Here is a 21,107-nt window from a genome sequence, read left to right as displayed (position 1 = left end):
CCTGGCACAAAGGGCTAAGTAAAATGTCTTGTATTCATTTATGGTATGACTGAATTGGCTGTTTTTCACCCACAACTAGATAAGTTGGTGTCAGTTCACGTGGAACAGGATTTCTTTCTTTTTAAAAAGATTTACTTATTTGAAAGGCACAGTGACAAAAGCGCACTCCACACACACAGAAGCACAGAGAGCTTCCACATTCTGGTCCACTCTTTAAATGCCCACCAGAACAGCCAGGGTTGGGGAAAGCCAAAGCCAGGAGCCAGGGACTCCATCTGGGTCTACATGCGGGTGGCAGGCTCAGTCTCTCTCTGTGCCAGGTGCACAGCACACATTACATATATACACACGTATTTCACACATCACACACACAACATATCCATCACAGGCACTTGACACGCATTACACACAATACACACATTATACACATTATACACACCGACACACACATTACACACAACATGCATCACAGACACACAGCACACAATACACATAATACATCACGTACGCTGATATCCACATATTACACATTCATCAAAGCACTCAACATGCATTGTATATAATACACACAGTATGCACACCAACACACACATCACACATTGTTCATTACAGGCACACAACACACATCATACATCATACACAAAAGTACGCTGAAACATACATCATGTACACTGAAACACATTACATCATAAGCACAACACACATCCTATGTATCTGCTTATACACGTGTACGCCACAGACAACATGTATTGCATGATACACACAATATACTCATATCCACTGTCACATGCATTGAGGCTCAACACACCCACATGACACACAGCAATACCATACCTACTTCATACCCACTTCACACATATCATGTACATATCACCAATGCATGTGTACACCATATGTAACCTGTACTTGCAATGCACACAACACCCACATACACTACACACTCAAGTACATGTTCCACACCCTTATAACACACCACACATTCCCTCTCACTCATGTATACAGCACACATACGCAGTGTCACATACTCATGTCACATAGGCCACACTCTTTTGCTCTCTCACACATAGCTACATCATGTCTCACACAAACACTGTGTCATACACGCACCCCTGCAGCCTCGGGTCTGCTGCCTTGTCTTCTGTGTGTGACTCCCAGCAGTGAGCCCAGTGCTGGCAACAGGCTGAAGGAGCAGCTGGGCCTTCAGACAGTCAGCACAGAGTGGTGATGTGTGCACCTGTCCAGCCACTAGTTGGCCTCTGTTACTGACATCACCTAGGTGCAGGCTCTGCTCTGGGGCCCTGGTGCTGCGTGGAGTGAGTGACCGAGTGCCCTCTGAGTGGAGGCGCCAGCACCCCAGGCCTGTCCCTGCAGGATGAGCCGGTGTGAACAGCACAGCAGGCAGCTGCCTCTCTTTTTCCTGGTCCCAAGTCTGCCTTTTCATGGGCCAGAGAGTGGGCACCTTCTTTGTTGCCGGCCCAAGCCCCTTGAAGGCTCACTGATGCAGGGCCAAGGGATGCTGCTGGAGTCGTGGGACAGCAGGGCTGAGAGAGCCACGCTGTGGAGTGGCAGGTCACATGCCTGGGAGCCCACTTTAAGGGATGCAGGTACGCAGGGGTTGTTCCCAGGCCAGCTTGCAGACCCTCACACAATGCTAGCAGGATGGCAACAGTGTACCCCATCTTCAGCTGAAGACGTTGAGGCTAAGGGAGGGCAAGTGGCTTCCTCAGGTCACGTGGACAGCAGGCGGACTCTCGCCTGCTCTACACAATGTAAAGGCGCTAGCAGAGCCAAGTGAAGTTTCTAGAGGTTCTTCTCTTTGCGTGAGACTCAGGTGTGAGACAGAGGTGGATGTGAGCCGGGCAGTGAGGTGTCATGGGACAGGCATCCGTCAGAACAGATGGGCACCTTTTTGGACAGATGTGGGGGGGAGTACCCAGAATGCAGACTGGGTGAGCAAGGTTACAGAGATTTATGGAGAAATGGAGAGAATACTCTTGCCAGGCCAGTTGGATGTTTCAGCAAGGAGTTGAGAGAGAGAGGGAGAGAGAGGGAGAGAGAGAGAGAAAGAATGTTGCAGGGTGCGAGCGAGATCACACCAGATATGTCTAAGGTTTATTAAGGAGTCTTTATTAACCAAGCTTGGTGATAATAGAGCACAATAGTAAATCACAAGTCCATACGGCAATCCAACAAATCATAATGCAACCAATCATAATCCCAAAAGGAGCAAATGGTCATTATCCTTAAGTCCATCCATTAAGCTGAAGACCTATGTCCCAGCTTCCCCAACAATATGTTATCCTAAGATATGCGATGAATAACCGGGACACACTTACAAAAAACCTGGACACACATACAAAGCTGCAGACATTGACCTTTCCCTGGTTTCTCTGCCCACATTCCACTACTGCTAGGCCTCACCCCTCCTGGAACTCCTGGCAGCGCACGAACCAGAAACATTATTATAATCATTGCTCTATCTAAGCAGTACACAGGGACCATGCTCAGGGGATCACCTGTCCTGGGTCAGCCAAGGGTCGAGGTACTAGCATAATGGAAGCACCTGGCCAGAAAGAAAGAGAGAAAGAGAGCCAAAGAGAGCCCCTGCTTCCTGGGCCTTTTAAAGGGGCTTGTGAGGGGAGTGGTTACATGACAATGCAATATTATCCCCTCTCAGTTGATAGGTGCATCATAGGTGGGCAGGAGCGAATCCCTAAGTGTTGTGAGTTAAGGAGTTAATTGGCGCTCTTTGGGATGGGCAGGAACAGGAACTGAGCTTGTAGCTGAAAATTCCTAGACTAATTGGACTTGCCTGTAATCAATATCCTGGCTAAGTTAGGACATGGGGGAAGTGGTTGAGGATGGAATTATCATTCCATTGCTGTTAGGACCCACCTTCAGGAGAGAGGAAAGGGGACCCAGCCAAATTTTACTTGCCTTCTATCACTGTCTGCACCCCATAACTGGAGAACGAGCTCTGGAAGCTAAAACATGCCCAGCAAACCAGGTGATGTCGTAAGAAAGAGCTAGGTGTGCAGTGTGCATTCAGATGGAGGCTTGTGAGGGACTGGGTCCAGTCCTTTCTGCCGTTCCTTCCTGTTCCCCTAAACAGCGTGCTTCCAGGGTGTGTGACAAGGTCTGACCGTCCAGTGTGATCAGATTGGATGTACTGAGCCAGCAGGATTGTCCTGGTGTGCGGGGCAGGACTGCACAGTGTAAAAGGGGGTGGCCTCCAGGCGTGCTTCTTTCTGGGTGCTGTTTTCCTCTCCTGTCTCACACAGACCAGTTTCTATCTTCCCGTCTCACAGAAGCAGGCAACTGAGACAGGTATGATGAGCGTCTAACCAGCTCCGTGGAGTGAAGTCCTCACTTGAGTCAGATGCAGGGATGGAAAGGAAGGGGGAGTCTTTCAGATGAGAGGACCCCCTCCCCCGGTTGTGGAGGTGGGCATGGCCAGGCCTGGGCAGGTCCAGATAGCAATCCAGGACCCTGCGAAGGTAGGCGGAGGTGGTGTGAATTCTAACCCAGCCCTTCTGGGGCGCATGTTATGAGATAAAGCTCCCAGTGGGATGGTGGAGTCAGGCTTAGGAATTACAACAAACAAAGCAAACACCAAAACAGAGAAGCCCAAAGCAACGCCCCATCCTGGTCCCCAGGGTCACAAGGAAAGGCCCGGCCACCCCTGTCACTCTGTGTTTTGTATACAGAACTTCACCTGCCCTGCAGCCCCGCCCCCACCTGCTCCTACCTGGCCCTGGACAACCAGGCCTGCCTAGGCCTGAGACCACCACACCCAAGACCCAGGATGGCAGGAGCCTGGGAGAATACCCCACCGAGACTTTCCTGATGATGAAAGTCAAGTTGCCAAAACAAACCTCTTTTGTCTTTCTTGGTTTTTCCGTGTTTAAATAATAATCATCTGAAAATGAAGTCAATGTACTCCCCTGCTGTCCTGACAGCACTGTGGCTGGTGTGTGTGTGTGTGTGTGTGTGTGTGTGTGTGTGTAGACAGTGTTATGTATGTATGGAGAGAGTCAGTGTGTGTGTAGAGAGTGTGTGTAGAGTGTGTATGTCAGTTGTGTAGTGTTGTAGAGTGTGTATGTCAATGTATTGTGTTTGTGTATGTGTGTGAAAGTATAGTGTATGAGGGTGTGCAGTGTTGTAGAGTGTGTGTATCAATATATTGTGTATGAGTGTGTGTGCATGCATTGTGTAGAGTGTGTGAATGAATGCATTGTGTGTGTAGAGTGTGTGTGTGTGTGTGTGTGTGACAGTGTGTGGCATTATCACTCTGGCTTCTCCAGCATGCCTCCCCTTAGCACATGCAGCTTTGTCTAATGGAGTCTGTTTTGGGGTCACCTTTGCCGATCAAGCAGCCAGGGTTCCCCAAGCACAGCTTGGATGGCTGCCGGTAGCTCCATCCCATGGGAGAGGCTGACTTCTAGAGACATGAGACAGAACAGCCCCCACCTCATGGCTAGGGTGTATTTAAGGGTGGAATGTTAGCCCTGGTAGGTCACAAGTAGGGAACTTTAATAGAGGAGCCCTGGGGCTACGTACACATGTCCGCTTTCCGCACCTGTTCTGGAAGCCCTGCAGCTGGACAGGTCCTCTGTCTTGGCCTCCACACCTGCAGGGAGAGCAACATTCTGGACTCACCTTCCCAGACAAGTATATACACACACATAAGCATACAGAATTGCATACCCATGTGCACACATGCACACACAAACTCATGGAAGGTGAAGGCCCAGTGAGGCCCATTCCTGACAGGAGCAGGTGGAACTGTGTGGCTGTCATAAATATGGATGCTACTAGGCAGGGAAGGGCAGGGAGGGCTGCTGCTCTTGTCAGGAGGTGGAAGGAGAGTCCCAGCTGGACAGGTGGGGTCAGGATGCTGGGCGCAGCTGGCGGCCACAGAGGTCCGAGGCTCTGAAGACAGGAGGACCCAACCAGACCTGCTTGCCTAGAAGCTTCTGACCTCATGTTACTGGGGCCAGCTCAACTCTGACATCCCTGAGGGCAGGGGGCAAGCATGGATTTGGGGACAATCTTGGCTAGCTCAGGGAAGGAGGGGGCAGCCTGTAGAGTTCCAGAGAGGTTTAAAGGTCCAACAGCCACAACCTGGGGGTGCATTGGGAGGTGTATGTTAACCTCGCAGGCCTGCTGCCCCTGCCCTCACTAGCTTCCCTAAGGAGAAAAGTGTGACACCCCACTTAGCACCATGCAACAGAACTCATACAGCAGTAAAAACAAGCGTTCTACGTTTGCACTGTCCAATGGGGTAGCCAGCTAGAACCGCAGAGATCCAGAAACGAAGCCGAGAAGACTTGAGAACTGAATTCTTAATTAACTTCACTAGAACCTAAACCACCTTCTAGGCTGATGGCTGCCACACTGGACGGGTCAGCTTTTCAGTGAAGAGGGCTGGCAGCCGAGCTTTAGCCATGGTGTCAGTATGGCAATACAGCCCACTCCACAGCCGCCAGCACAAGACGCAGCATCATAAACCAGGACCTTACCCCTTCCTTTAAATTTTTCAAAGAAATTACACACAGGAGACCCTTCTCATCCAGCTCCCAGGCATCTCATCAGTGGGTGGGGCAACAGCGTCTCCAGCAGCATCTGCCCATGGCTGCTCTCAGTAGCTTCTAGAGGCTCTCTAGGAGCTTCTGCCTGGGTCTCTAAGTTCATCAGCCCTTAGCATCAACCCTGGTTTGTGACAAGTCTGTATTGCCCAGGCTGATCTTAGAGGGCAGGATGGAGGTGAGCTTGTAACACTGTCCCAGCATGCTAAGGGTGCCATCCAAGGAGGAACTGCACAAGTTTTGGGAGTGTTCTCAGGACATTCTTCCCTCAGCCCGTGAAAACACTTCTATTAGAACCCAAAGAGAGATCGCTTGCAGATTTCAAACTCAGGACTGCTTGTGTTGTGTAGCAGTCCAGTCCTCTTATTTATGTCTTGTGTGATCTGAGCTTATTCACACTGGGAGAGTTGAAATCAGGTGCACCTGTCCCACTGCTGCTACTATCACAACTTCAGCATCATGCAAGTTTTCACGTGTTGACTGCGTTCTACTTTCTGAATCTGATCTTTTCCATTTCCTTATTTTTATATGTGTATTTTTAAAAGATTCAGTTATTTATTTGAAAGAAAGAATTACAGAGGGAGAAAAAGAAGAGACAGAATGAGAGAAATCTTCATCTACTGGCTCATACCCCAAATGGCTGCAACCGCTGGGGCTGAGCTAGGCTGAAGAGAAGTTTGGAACTTTATGTGGGTCCTCCATGAGAGTGGCAGGTCCCAAGCATTGCTTTCCCAGGCCTGTTACCAGGGAACTAGATCAGAAGTGGAGTAACCAGGACATGAACAGACGCACATACGGGATGCTGGCATTATGTGCGGCAGCTTAGTATGTGGTACCACAGTGTCAGTCTCCCTAGTTTATATTTTCCCTTTTAAGTTAGTATTATTTTTTAAATGATCAGGGTAGGGAAAGAATCAAGCAGGCAGTGATTCAATAGGTTCTATGAGAATTTGGAGAAGCACAAGACCGCTAGAGGCTGAAAGCGTTAAAAATAAAAACAGTATACCTGGGTAAAGGCCTTCATTTGGGATGGATTTGGGCAAGTGCATTCTAGGTATTCATGACTGATTCTCCAAGAACACTGTGTTGGGCATCTTTCCCAGTGAAGGAACTGTGCTGGGTTGGAGGAGAAGGTGGTAGCCAAGTCCCACCCCTTGAGGTGGCAATGAGTAGGAGGGTGAGTGGGGCCTGGGTTGCCCATGCTATTGCCAGCTGTGGCATTCACAGGTGTACCAAGGGCAGAGGGGAGGCCTTGACTGAGAAATACAGTGTCCAGAGCTGATTACAGAGCAGATCATGGGGGCACAGGCAGGCAAGGAGTTCTTTGCTGATGCAAACAATCTGGAATTGTCTAGGAAGAACCTGGGTTGTGGGGTGAGATTTGGGACCCAGGGAATAGAGGTGGGAAGGGATATCCTTAAGGCCCATGCACTGTGTGAGAGGCCCGGGCTGTTCAGTGGCTCAGGAGTTTGGACAGAATATTAAGGCATATGGCCAATGCTGTTGGGCATCTGTGACTCTCAGGGTGCAGAACAGACAGGAGGGGTCACTTGGGAGGCTGGGGTGGGAGTGCGTCAGGGAAGAGGTGATGGCAACCTGAGTGTGGTGCTGGGGTTGAATGGGCAGATGTGGTCCCGTACACTTCCTTCAGAGATTGGTTTGTCTCAGTACAGGTATCCTTAACACTTGAGTGGCTTGTGTTCATGTCTCAGGATATGCAGAAAGGAGTTATCATTCTGGCTGTCCAGAGAAGATTATTCCACACCTGTGGCTTCTGTGTGTGCACAATCTCCATGCATACTAAAGATTTCATATGCTGTTGTGGAGCATGATTGAGAGCTTTTTAAGGTCTTGTTTATTTATTTGAAAAGCAGAATTACAGAGAGAGATAAGGAGTGTCAGAAAGAGAAAATTTTTCCAATCACTGCTTCATTTCCTAAACTGCTCCCTGTAGTCAGGGCTGGCCCAGGTTGAAACTAGGGTCCAGGAGCTTCTTTCAGGTCTCCTGTGTGGTTGGAAGGGGCCCAGTGACTTGGGCCAGCTTCTGGTGCTTTCCCAGGAGCATTAGCAGGGGGCTGGACAGGAGATGGAGCAGCCAAGACACCAGTTGGCATCCCTATGGGTAACTGATGCTACTGGTTGGGGTTTAGCCTTGCACGGTGCCACAGCGCCAGCCTGTCAGTCTAAAATTTTTCAACCAAATGTATATTGCTGGAAATTTTTGTTTGGCTGTGAGGAAGTGCTGAGGATTTGGACCAGGAGCCTGTGACTGTGAGCCTCTATGCACTTGTCTGTGAAACAGGCCCAGCTGTCCCTGCCTCTCCGACAGGCAGAATGTGCCTGGCACATGGCAGGTCCTCAGGCACTCCCTGCCACATGCCCTGTCCTGGCAGCCTCCATGGTGAGGTCACATGATGAAACCAGATCCCAGTCCCAAGAAGAGGGCCAACGTGCCTCTCTGCCACTCTCCCCAGACAGTCCGTCGCTCTGGCAGTTGGCTCACCTTCCTTGGCACCCAGCATGTGAGGCAACACCAAGATAGCCAAGCAGAGCTGGGCCTCCTGGGACTGACACCTGCCAGAAGGAAATGAACTGGAGAGGTCTCAGAGCTTGAGGGTACCTGGCTAGCAGCTGCCTCCATTCCAGGAGAACAGGTACATCCACCCTGCTCCCCTCACCCAGCCTGTCTGGTCAGGCTGAGCCAGGCTCAGAGGTATCCCAGCCACAGCACCCCACCCAATGTCATGCTCACGGCTTCTGTTCTAGGTGCTGTTCCAGCAGAATTACGATTTTCACGCCTTGAGTTTGGCTGCTGTTCTGATTCTAAAAGCAATACATGCTCATTTGAGAAACATTGGAACACACAGACAAGTGAAAGAAGCAAACGAATGTGATGAACCTGCACTAGGAATGATCATCACTGGAGTTAGCATCACACATCCTTGACCTTCTCTCAGGTGTGAGGAGCCACACACACACACACACACACACACACACACACACACAAGGAGGAGCCACACATGTCTGCATCTTGCTGCCACTATTTTATCATGAGTGCTGTCATCAGTCATTAAACATGACTCAAAAGTATGTTATAGTTTGATTAAAGAAACTTTAAAATACACCCAAAACACAACAGGCTATGCAAGGAATGGAGACACCTGTCACCAATTCCAGCAGTTAGCACCCCTCCACCCAACTCTTCCTTTTTCCATTGGCTTTTCTGTTTGTTTTATAATTTAATTTTTTATTACTTAAAAAAAGTTTTGTTTATTTCGAAAGCAAGGGTCCTAGAGATAGAGGGAGAGACACAGAGAGATCTTCCATCCCCTGATGACTGCAATGGCCAGCAATGGAGCAGGCTGAAGGCAGAAAACAGGCACTTCTTCCTGGTCTCCCACATGGGTTCAGGAGCTCAAGCACTTGAACCATCCTCTGCTACCTTTCCCGGTCCAGCAGAGAGCTGGGTTGGAAGTGGAGCAACTGGGACTCAAATGGGCGTGCACAAAGGATGCTGGTGGTGTAGGCCACAACTTTACCTGCCATGCTGCAGGGTCAGCCCATTTTATTAGAAAATAGCAACAGGGCCTGGTGTGGTAGCCTAGCAGTTCAAGTTCTTATCTTGCACACACCAGGATCCCATGTGGGCAATGGTTCTAATTCCAGCTGCCCTGCTTCCCATCCAGCTCCCTGCTTGTAGCCTGGAAAAGCAGTTGAGTACTGCAAAAGTCTTAGGACCCTACACCTGTGTGGGAGACCCAGAAGAAGCTCCTGGTTCCTGGCTTTGGATCAGTTCAGATCCAGTCATTGCGGCCACTTGGAGAGTGAATCATTGGATGGAAGATCTTTCTCTCTGTCTCTCCACCTCTCTGTATATCTGCCTTTCCAATACAAATGAATAAATTTTAAAAGAAAACAACAACAAAAAGCCCAACTATTCTTACTTCCATAAGCTGAGTACATAGCTCTCCCCACCCAGTGAAAACACACTCCCGCAGGCACAAGGTCTCCACACCAACTGAAGCTATGTTTGTTTCTTTTGGGCACACTGGGCTCACCCTGTAGGGAAAGCAGAGTTGAGGGACTCAGGCTCCAAGGAGTACTCCATCACATCAGATAGGCTCTGGAGCTGGTGTGCTGGGAAGGAACAGCAGGAAGAGCCCTAGACCGGGGTGTCAGCTTGGTGCTGCCCTCACTTCCGACAGGGCACACCTGTCTGCCAGCACCGCTGTCAACGTGGGCCAGGGGGAGTGTGTTCTCTGGTCTGCACATGGGGTGGGCTCAGGAGGCTGCCATGCCACCTTGGTGCTTCAGTGGCCTGCACGTGGGGATTTTAAGGTTAATTTGATCATGTCTCCGTTAAGAATCCTAAGCACTGGGAGAGGCCTTGTGGCCACGGCAGGTCCTGGTGCAGCAGCAGATGGGCGCTGGGCGTGGGTCTGGATCTGTTCCAGTCCTTGCTTGCTGTGAGCTTGGACTTGTTTTCTGTCAGGTGGGCACAGCAGTATCTGCCATTCCCCATGCTGGACTGTGAGGGTGTGGTTCTGTTCCTGCCACTGACCATGGAAGGGCGTGGGGCTAACCTGTGCAGTTTCATGACACTCAGACCTTTCTGTTTGTGCCTGTATTTGACTAGAGAGGAAGCCAAGACTTGGGCTGAATGACTTGCCCGAAGTCACACAAGGTTCAAAATTATATCTTGCTTTTCCTGCTGCAACAATTGGCTGTTTATGGTTAGTAAAGCATTGGTCTCTCTCCTTTGCTTTTTAATTTATAAAGTTTATTTAAAGGTTGAAGAGCTCACAGACATATCATCTAGGCCATGTTCAGGAAGAAATATCTCCAGCCACTATCCTGTGCCCACGGGAGTTCTGGGTTCGGAAATCTGTGTCTCACCTCGTGGATCCCTCCACAGGCTGGAGAATTTCAAGTCAGTGCCACAGGCTGTGTCCCCAGCAAGGACACCATTTCTCTGAAAATTTGTTGGCTTCTTTGAGCGGGAGTCAGCTATGACACAGTCCAGTCCTTGTACCCTGGGGCCAAATCACATACACACACAGGTTCTAATCCTTGAGATCAGAGATCCTGATGTGTCAAGGGCCAACAGAACTTGAAAGCACAGGCTGATGGCAAGCTCCAACAGCCCCCAGTGGGAGCTGTGGCCTGGACCAGGGAGCCTGGCACATCAACACTTCAAGCCCCCAGCCTGCTCCATCCTACCCTCAGCCCTGGCTCTTACACACATCATAGGGTTGAGTGACCTAGCCTGGGAAGACCCATGGTGCCTTCTCTACCAGCCTCAGAAACCCTAACCAACCTCCATTCCAGCCTACCCCATGGGTGCTACCCCACGTTATCCTGGTGGGTGCCTGTAGACCTGCCCCCAGCTCACCATGTGGGTTGTCTACCCGCCCCCTTTAAAGATTTATTTATTTGTTTAAGTGAAAGGTGGACAGAATTTACACAAGGGTGGGGGCAGACAGAGAGAGGTCTTCCGTCCCCTAGCTCCCCCCTCAAATGGCCTGGGCTGGGCTGGACCAGAACTCAGTGTCAGGAATTTCCTTTGGGTCTCCGAGGTAGGTGCAGGGTCTAAAGAACTCAGGCCATGCTTTGCTGCTTTTGCAAGTGTGTTACTGCGAAGCTGGATTAGAAGTGGAGCAGCTGAAACTCAAGCCAGTGCCCATGTGGGCAGCCCAATCTGTTGGTGCCTTGAACAGCTCCATCAGATGGGACTACTGTGTGGACAGTGGGGATATGGTGGGGATGGGATGTAGAACTAAACATATTTTCCAAAGGTGTGAAACCCTCATGAGGGCCGTGGGCAGGGATGCAGGTAGGGTCACAGGGCAGTGAGGGGCAGGTAGGCAGTAAGGACCTGCTGTGGCAAAAGCCTGAGGGGTGCGCCAGCTGGACACAGGATCCATCCAGCCTTCCCCAGACTGGGCTTGAAAAGGAAGTGCCAGGAGGATAAACTGAGTCTCAGCCTGCATCTGCGTAGTCCTGGGGCACCTGCTCCTTGGCCAGGCCCACCTGGAAGCCAGAGGGGGGTCAGCATACCTGGTCTGTAGAAGCAGAGAAGAGAGGGGTCCTGGAGGGCACATGGGAAAGACCTAGCCCAGGAGAGAACACAGGATGTGGCTAGCTCTGAGGAGGTCTGGGAGAGTGTTGGGCGAGGGTCTGTGGTTTCCTAGGATGAGCTGGGCATGGACCACTGCAACAGGTTTGACAGTGGGAATGAAACCATCCCTCAGCCCACTTCTTTTGTACCAAGAAGCTGGTCCTATTTGGATGATGTCACAGGTTAGCAGAGTTGGAACAGGAAAATGTGGCATTCTTGGCCATCCTCAGGTTCTCTGGTTCAGGCCTGGCCACTATATTTGAGTAAAATCTTAAAAAAAAATGGTTTATTTACTTACTTGAAAGAGTTAGACAAAGAGAAACTGCTGGCTTACTCCCCAGATGGCCATATGGCTGGGTTAGGTCAGAGCAAAGCCAGAGCCAGGAGCTTCTTCCAGGTATTCCACATGGGTGCAGGGGCCCAAGGACTTGCGCTAATTTTTCCAGGTCATTGGCAGGGAGCTGGATTGGAAGTGGAATAGCTGAGACTTGAACTAGTAGCTGTGTTGAATGATGGCATTACGAGTGGCAGCCCAGCCCTCTGTGCTATAGTGCTAGCTCCTCAAGTAGACTCTTCACACAGGCTAAGCCCTGCAGGGCCTTAGATCTGGCACCCTAGCCTTCAGCAGTTCCAATCGCCTCCTGGCTTCCTCAGGAAGAACAGGCTCCAGCTTCACATGGCAGGGTCTACTCAAGCGCTCTAACAAATTGCAGAAGTTTTCTGTTTGTAGGAAAAGTAAACACTGTGGATAGGCATTCTTCCTGCCTTCCCTGTCTCCATTCTTTCTGCATCAACTGATCTCCCCCCAAGAAGTTGTCCCAAGTCAAGTGGGGACCCATCTAGATGGTTTTGCTATACACAGGCATATCTGAGGTGTAGACAGACCAGGTCGGTGTTGCTCACAGCTTCTCATGTGATGACAGTGTGTGGCCTGGGTTGCTGCATTCTGAACAGTCTCTTAGTGTTAACAACTACCTTACTTTTTTTGTTGTTGTTATTGTAGAGTTGATACATCACAATGTGTGAATTCGCCTATTTATGGGTATTTTAATTGTTTTTATTTTCCACTGAGGTAACAATCTGAAGGCTGTGTATATGTCTTGGGTATGTAAATGTATTTCTGTTAGATATCTTGGGACCAAGTGCTCAGTTCCCGGGTGTTTGCATGGTATGTGTGGATAGATAACAACAAGTCGCCCTCCTGAAACCCTAACCCAGTTATGGCACACCCAGCAGAGGCCCACGGCTCCACTCATAGCAACACGCCTGGCAGCGAGCCGAGCCGTCTTCACCTCTGCCAGTAAAAGCTCTGTCGCTTGTTTTGCATTTCCCCAACCCTCATCCCTTTGAGCCTTCTGACCATCTGTATTTACTCAACTGTGATCTTGCTATACTTGCCCATTCTGGGTGAATGCTCTTGCATTCATTCAGATGATTTTATTTCAGACTGTTTCAAGCAAACATGAATATCATCACAATGAACATGTGCTAATAAATGCAACTGTGACCATAAGACTTAATTTTTAGTATTATTAAATAGAGGTGAAAGTACCCATAACTCAGGGCTTCCATGTAGACCTACCATTAGAAACCATTTACCAGATTCTCGGGCATTATTCTCAAAATATTTAATACATGCCTAACTTGCCTGTTTACTTACAAGTAACCTTTGTCCTTTATAAATTTATCCCAGAGACAGACAGAGACACAGAGGGAAGAGAAATCCTGGAGAAAAGGAAGGGACACAGGGAGTGCTCAGTCCCTGGTGCTGGTGTACTTCCGAAGAACCCGCAATGGCTGGGGCTGGGGCGGGAGCCAGGAACTTGAGACTCAGCCACCTGAGCCGTCACTATGTCTCTAAGGGTCTACACTGGCAGGAAGTTGAACGCAGCAGCCAGAGTCGGGGGTTTGAATCTAGGCACTCTGATGGAGGCTTGGGTATCACCTGCTGGACCAAATGCCTGCCCCCCCTTTTTTAATGAAATGCTTTTATTTATTTATAATCTGGTTTCTTTTAAAATTATTGACTTACTTGCTTGAAAGGCAGAGTGACAGAGACAGAGGGACAAAAGGATCTTCTGCTTGTTGGTTCACTCCCCAAACATCTGCAATAGCCAAATTCTGGGCCAGGCAAGAGGCAGGAACCAGGGGCTCCATGTTGGTCATCCACTCAAGTGATAGGGAACCAAATACTTAGGCTATCAGCCATTGCCTTTCCAGGTGCATCAGCAAAAAACTGGATTCGAAGTGGAGCAGCCGAGATTTGAATTGATGCTCTGATAAGGGATACTGGTGTTATGAGTGGCTGCTTAACAAGCGGTGCCCCGTCTACCTCTGTGCAACTCTGTGAACATAGGAGACCTCTAATGGTGGGATACTGATGGATTTAATGCCCAGATTTAATAGTAAGCACAACTTGCCAGTATTTGCTTCTAATCTCATTTCTGCTTACCAACAGCAAGAAAGTGCAATGCGGTGTAATAAAGCTAATCTTGAAGTTGTAGGGCATGGCTCCTGCGTGTGTCTGTTTGTGGTCATGAACCCGTGCCCAGTCCAGTGGGCACAGGCTCTGAGCAGGGGTTGACCATGGAGTGCATCAGCTCCTTGCCTTGCTCCCAGAATTTTCTTCTGTGTCACAGGCTGTTCCTGCCTTTGCTTGCTGCCCTTCCTTGTCCTGACCGCTTATTCTTGGTGGTGTGTGGGGAGGCAGATACTGTTCTCCTGCCTCTGGGCTTTGCTGACTGACACCATGGTGATTCTTCTGCCTCAGTAAGTTCACCTGTTCCTGCCCTACACTGACTCACCATTCGCCATACCCTTTGTCTGTCTGGTTGCCATGGTTTACCCAAACCCTAGGGTCAGACTCACGTGCCTCTTATTATCTGTTCCTCTCCAAATCTTGTCTCAGGAAACAAGCTCCATTCTTCTAGTGCTTAAGTCTCAAACCCAGGGATCATTCTTGATTCCTCTTTAAAATTTACCCTATATCAGAATCAGTGAACAGGCTGTTGATTCTATCTTCAAATGTACCTAGAATCTGACCCCATTTCAGCCTTTTGTGCTGCCATCCTGGTCCCAACTCACTCAGCCCGATGTTTTAACATTGCTTGTTCACTCTTTCGTCTTTTGTCCCCTCCCCTTAGTATAAATTCCAAGAGGACAATAATTTTATTCATATTGTTTATTTTTGTATCACATATGCCTAAAACAAGGCTGATGCATAGTAAGCATTCCACCAATACTTGCTGGATGAATGAATATGTTAATAATCAGATTTATGACTGTACTTTATTCAGCTTCTTGGAATGATTTGTTTTTGCATTAGATTACCTACTTGGTATTTTCATCATTTAGCTTTATGTGCTTTTTAAAATATTTTAAATTTTTTATTTGAAAGTCACATTTTACAGAGAGGAGAGGCAGAGAGTTTAGCTGCTGATTCACTCCCCAAATGGCTGCAACAGTACGAGCTGAACTGATCTGAAGCCAGGAACTTCTTCCAGGTCTCCCACATTGGTGAAGAAGCCCAAGGACTTGCCCTACCCTCTGCTGTTTTCCATCCCATAAGCCGAGAGCTCGGTGGGAAGTGGAGCAGCTGGGACATGAATTGGTGCCCATGTGGAATGATGGTGTTGTAGTTGGAGGATTAACCTGACGTGCCCTGTGCTGGCCATGTTACTTAAGTATATCTTGATTCACGCCAGTATACATATCCTCTGATTATTTTTTTTTGAATTTTAGTTTATCATGTGTTTTCTAAATTGGGTGAATGTGTAGCATCTTTTAAAATTTATTATAAGCACAATTTTCTGGAATTCAATTGGTTTATGTTACAATTATTTGAGAAGTATACACACAGAGAAGAGAGAAACAGAAATAAAGAACACTCTAATTTGTAGGTTTGCTTTACAAATACCTCCAACAGGCAGGAATGAGATGGGCTAAGTGGATGCTTGATGGCAAGGATGCAATCACTTGATTCATCATGGCTGCCTGCCGGGTCCCACAGTAGCAGGAAGCTGAAGTCGGGAGCAGGAACTGGGTATTAATCCAGGTACTGCAATGCAGATTGTGGGCATTTCAATTCCAAAGCCAAATGCCCACAGAAAATAGAAGCCCATTGCCATTTGGGGAGTGCACAAGTGGCTGGGAGTGCTGTCTGTCTCTCTGTCTGCCTTTCATGTGTTAGGGAGTAATTTTGTCCCATTTTATTAAAGTTCTCTAGGTGATTAGACTGCAATTAATTGAATACATTTGCAGATGTATTTGGAAAGGAAGTCTACTCAATTGAGTTTGCCTACCTTGGAATATTGAGTCTCTTTCTATTCAGGTCTTCCATATCTCTCATTGAGTTCTGAGATATCCTAAATATTGCACGCTTCTTGGATCTTTCAAAAAATTCTATCGGTCATGACATTATATGACATATGCATTTTAAAACTCAATAGTAAGATCACAGTCTTATTTAATTTAAAATATTCCTATGCTAGGACTATAGAAACAGGCAGGAAGGTTAAACAAACCATGCTCATTTACTTGTTTAGTTTAAAGGGATTGAAATTTTGGCAGGACTTGCCACCAAGACTGCCTAGGTCTGCTGTCCTTTGAGTTGTGATGTAAATTTACCATTGTTCCTATAGCTTTCCTGATTTATGTATATATAAAGTTTACACACACGATGCCTCCACACCAGAGTGCCATGCTTATTATTATTACTCTACACTGACACATTGTTCAGCCTTTGCCTTCAGTGTTGTATGTTCTGGCCAATGTGTAACGCCTTGCATCCACCACTGTAGTGTCACATACAGGGCAACTTTGCTTCCCTAAGCAGTCTCTGTGCTTCCCCAGTCATCCCTGCCTCCTCAGAACTCTGGAGAACTCTGGATTTTCTCTTCTTACTGTCTTTATACTTCTGGCTTTTCTTTTTTTTTTTTTCTTTTTTTTTTTTTTTTTCTTTTTTTTTTTTTTTTTTTTTTTTTTTTTTGTCTTCTGCCTTGTTGCTTTCAAGCTTCCTACATTTCTTTTCATGGCCTGAGAGCTCCATTTTTCATGGCCTGAGAGTGGGAAATAATTTTCCATTGTCTGAGTGCATAATGATTTCTTTGCACATTCATCTACTGAAGGATGTCTGGGTTGTCTGCAGGTTTTGGCAGCTGTGAGCAGAGCTAGACAAATATCTGTGTGTTAGTTTTGGAGTGGGCATACGTTTTTAACTCATTTGTGTGAATACCAATCACACAATTATTAAATTGTATGATGAGAATATGTTTAGTTTCGTATGAAACTATCATGCTGTTCTCCAAAGTGGTTATAACACTTTGCACTTCCACTAGCAAAACATGAAGTTGCTGTTGTTCTAGTCCTTACCAGCTTTTGACATTATCTTTATCAGCATCTTAGCATTTGTTCAACTTTGCAGCTCCCTAAAACTCATGGTTATATAAACTCATGGATACACAGAGAAGAGGAGAGACAGAGAGTAAGATCTTCTGTCCATTGATCCACTCTCCAAGCAACCATAATGACTGGATCTGAGTCAATCCGAATCCAGGAGCCAGGAGCCTCTTCCAGGTCTCTCTTGCAGGTGCAGATGCAGGGTGCCAAGGCTTTGAGCCATCCTAGACTGCTTTCCCAGGCCACAAGCAGATAGCTGGATGGGAAGTGGGGCTGCCAGGATTAGAACTGGTGCTCTTATGGTATCCCGGCTTATGCAAGGTGAGGACTTTAGTTGCTAGGCTACCATGCCAGGCTCTGGGGCAAACTCTTTTTCTTTTGGGTTTTTCCTTTCAGAGAGTGCATAGTATTTACAAAAACCTACACAGTATCATGGCTAAGGGCTGTTAATTCTGTGCCTGGGCAAGCATTCTGCTACCAAATAAATGCTAATGAAGGTGATGGAAATGATCCAACCAATATTACACTACTTAACACAAACCACTCTATCCTCCAAATGAAGAATGGTATTTTGCATGGCACTTTACATTTTTTTTAAAACTTTACTTTGTTTCTGCTTTTTTAATTTATTTTTATGTTTTTATTTTTTGAATTTAGGAAAACTATTTCAAAAGCAATAAGGCACTGATAATGGTATGAAGATAATATTAGGTTCCCCCTCCAATAAATTCATAAACCATCACTGGATGAGTCTTCAGTTTTATTACAAAAGTGAAGATGATCAGTTCAAAATGAAAACTTGCTCACAGTTTTACATGAATGTTCTAAATACAAAGTCTCCTGAAACAATTGATATGATTTTCATTTTTAAAGAGATGCAAACATTTTCAACATTCTCATTTATACTCTATTCCAAGGCATAGTATTTTAATAGTGTCTTTGCAGTCAGATCCAAATTCACAAGTATAATTGAAACATACAGACAAACCCTTGTTAGCAAAAGTTTACATTGGTTGGTTTTCACAGAAGTAAAACCTATTTAATAACCAGCCCTTAGGTTTTCAGAATCTTGTACTCTGACATGATTTGCAGTCAGGTTTTTTTTTTTCCTGCCCTTAAGGCTACAAAACTTGCAAATGGTTTGCAAAAGAATTCTAGACCACTTAATGCAAAAATAAAAAAAAAATTTCTTCAATAAAAAGTAAATTTTATAAATGGTAGGAAATATTATCTGTGGTAAGCTACTGCCTGACATTCCCCCCCCATTACTTAACAAATGTTACACAGAAAAGAAGACAAGTTATCAAATACAACAACTTTATGTTCACATCCCTCATTAAAATAAAATATACTTTTCACACACTCCATCTGAAATTTCTATTTTGCCATCACGTCAGAGGGGGAGGATAATACTGCCCATAATTCCAAGGATTCTGATAATTGTATTGATACCAGGCACTATAATTATATGCAGCTTGATTTGCCTGTAAATCACCGTCAATCATCTGTGTAGATGATGAGGTTGTGTCATCCGTATGTGCTTTCTTCTCCTCTGGTTCTTCTGATCCATTTTCTGCTTTCCTTTTTAAGGAATCCTGTTCTTTTAGGAGTGTTTGATGTTCATCATAAGCATTCAGAAACTTATTAACATCTGAACCAAAATCTTCAAGAAATTCCACTTTTCTTTGAGAGAATGTAATTCTCATTTTAATAGGTAATGATCCATGTACAGCTTTGTCAAAACAACTGAGGATATTTTCTTCATTTTGTTTGAGGTCACCACTATATTCCATTTCAAGTAAATTGAGGTATAACTTTGTGTTCTCTTTGTCTCTTTCAATGGCTTCTAAAAACACCTTCCTTGACTTTGGAAGATTTTTTTGTATTTTGAAAAGATGCCGGGCTAGTTTGATAGCATAAAAGGATGACTCATTACTTGATTTGGCATTTTTAATGGCATCCTGAAGCAAATGCTCAGCTTCTTCCATATTTCCATGCCGACGTTCTAAACTTACTCTTCGCAAACGAACCATTGCCAATCCTAGAACACATTCTTCAAATGTTCTTAAGATATTTCTGGCTTCATTAATATTGCCCTGTTGCTCCTCAAAAGCTGCCCAAAGCATATGCACCATGGGTTTCTTTGGAAGATGAATAGTACAAGCTCTGCTGAAGACATGCCTCACTGCTTCAATGCTATGGTTTTCCATGTACTTGGCATACTTAATCCAAAACTCCTCATAGAGGGCACATGATATGATACCTCTTTCAAAGAGAACCACAACTCGTTCATGAGTCCCGTTTTCAATTTCAAATTCTAAATATTCTTTCCAGTTTTTAAGCTGTGCCTTTTCCAATGGTTTCACATGAAAATAAGGTCTTTTAATACCTTCTTCCAAAGTCCACCTTTTACTAACTTCGTGTTCATTATAATTAAACATTTCTTGATGAATCTCAATGATTTGATGTCTCATGTTTTCTATTTCAGTAATTAGCTTTGCTGGATCAGTTATGTCTTCAATTCCTAATGGCAGATCATCACCAGGTGGACCATCATCACCACTATGTCCATCAACAGATGCTAATTCCCTTCTCAGCTGAATAAACTGTTCATCAGTTAAAAGATCTCTAGGCAAGTTATTCTGTATATGATCTTTAAATCTCTGAAAATGATGACTATACAGCTGTGTCGGAATACCAAGGATATGATCGTAGATGGCTGTAACTTCTCTCAGGTTTTCTTGTTCATTTTCCCAGTTTATATACATGTCCCATAGTCTGTCAGATCGGAAGTCTGTTTCTGCAGCTAGAACAGCATGCTCAAAAGTTCCTCTGATCGTGTTGCTGGTCTCAGGATCACCAGGGTCCAATGTCTCTTTTAAGAAGTTTATATAATGAGCGGAGTGGTGGAATCCACCATGGGGGGAGGGGGGGGAAAATCCCAGATTCTATGTCATTACAACACAATGTAATTAATGAATAAATTTTAAAAAATACTTAAAAAAAAGAAGTTTATATAATGTACCCAAAGGTCAACACTAAGAGGTATTGCCTGAAGACCCCGCCGATAAACCTCATCTGATTGTTTTATGTTGTCATGTCGCTTTTCAAGGTCTGCATACTTTTCCCAGTAACCATAGCAATACGGATAGTGCACGAAAAATTTGTCAAATGCCTTCCTGGCAGCCATCAGGTGACTCTCCTGTTCTACATACTGAAGCAAATATACCCAGCTTGTAAAATCCTGAGGATTATTCTCAACAGTTTTCCAAAATTTGTCATATTCTGCAGGGAAAGTTGCTTCTGTTTCTGTCACTGTCACAGGAAGGTCCACAGCATTCGCCATTTCACTTTCTTCTGTAGATGCATTCACACTGGGAGAGCCATCAGGTGACAGTTCCATTTCTGTAACATTCATAATCTCAGTGCTGAAATCGGGAGCATGTTCTACCACTACCTCTGAACTGCTGCTTGTGCTGCCATTGCTAGAATTTCTGTACTCATCCATGTGGGAATTTTGCATGACTCTTTATTTAGCCTTCAGTTAGTGACCTCACTCACGATGGGTGCCACTGGATGCCATGAGCCCAAGCCTGGACCAGTCTAGCCGACGACGATGCAACTCCCGCCGCCTCAGTCTCCACAGCCACCGGAGCCGCCGCCACCGCCTCCAGCGCCACGGCCTTGTGTCTAGAACACGTTACGCATGCGTCGCGGTCCCGGGAGGCGAGCGGGTCACGTGGTCCGTGGCGCTCTGGCCTCGCCCTGAGGGGAGAACTAGGGAGTGCATTTCCCGGTGGAGGCCGGGACCTGCTGGAGATGCCCTGGGGGCCCACCTCACCGCTTCCTGGGTGTTCTTGGAGGCTCCACTCGAGCCTCTCATCAGGCATGTAGACAGAAGTCCTCTCAGCTCCAGGCTCCCTCTCATCCTTCACCTTCTCCATGGACACAGGATACCCCCAACTTCAAAGTGAAAGGAGGCCTGGGGCTATGGCTCCACTAGA

The 21,107-nt window shown here is 46.6% G+C and overlaps 1 protein-coding gene across 1 annotated transcript; it reads right to left on the bottom strand.

Annotated features, from left to right (window-relative positions):
• Window positions 1–17,844: 17,844 nt before the first annotated feature.
• On the bottom strand, window positions 17,845–20,797 carry LOC131479314 (pre-mRNA-processing factor 39-like). Its single transcript, XM_058659853.1, has 2 exons — window positions 20,127–20,797; window positions 17,845–20,001 (listed from the first exon to the last, which is right to left on the bottom strand). Exons 1-2 carry the CDS (start codon window positions 20,624–20,626, stop codon window positions 18,492–18,494), a joined length of 2,010 nt encoding a protein of 669 aa, XP_058515836.1. The 5' UTR covers window positions 20,627–20,797; the 3' UTR covers window positions 17,845–18,491.
• Window positions 20,798–21,107: the final 310 nt, after the last annotated feature.

Source organism: Ochotona princeps, unplaced genomic scaffold, assembly GCF_030435755.1.
Source record: "Ochotona princeps isolate mOchPri1 unplaced genomic scaffold, mOchPri1.hap1 HAP1_SCAFFOLD_106, whole genome shotgun sequence".
Taxonomy (NCBI): Eukaryota; Metazoa; Chordata; class Mammalia; order Lagomorpha; family Ochotonidae; genus Ochotona; species Ochotona princeps.
Note: the sequence above shows the minus strand (reverse complement) of the source record. Positions and strands in the feature narration are given on the sequence as shown.

Coding starts and splice junctions, on each gene's coding strand:
- LOC131479314 (XM_058659853.1), bottom strand. CDS start 20,626: ATGCAAAATTCCCACATGGATGAGTACAGAAATTCTAGCAATGGCAGC. Junction 20,002..20,126: donor CTTAGTGTTGACCTTTGGGT/ACATTATATAAA, acceptor CCACCACTCCGC/TCATTATATAAACTTCTTAA.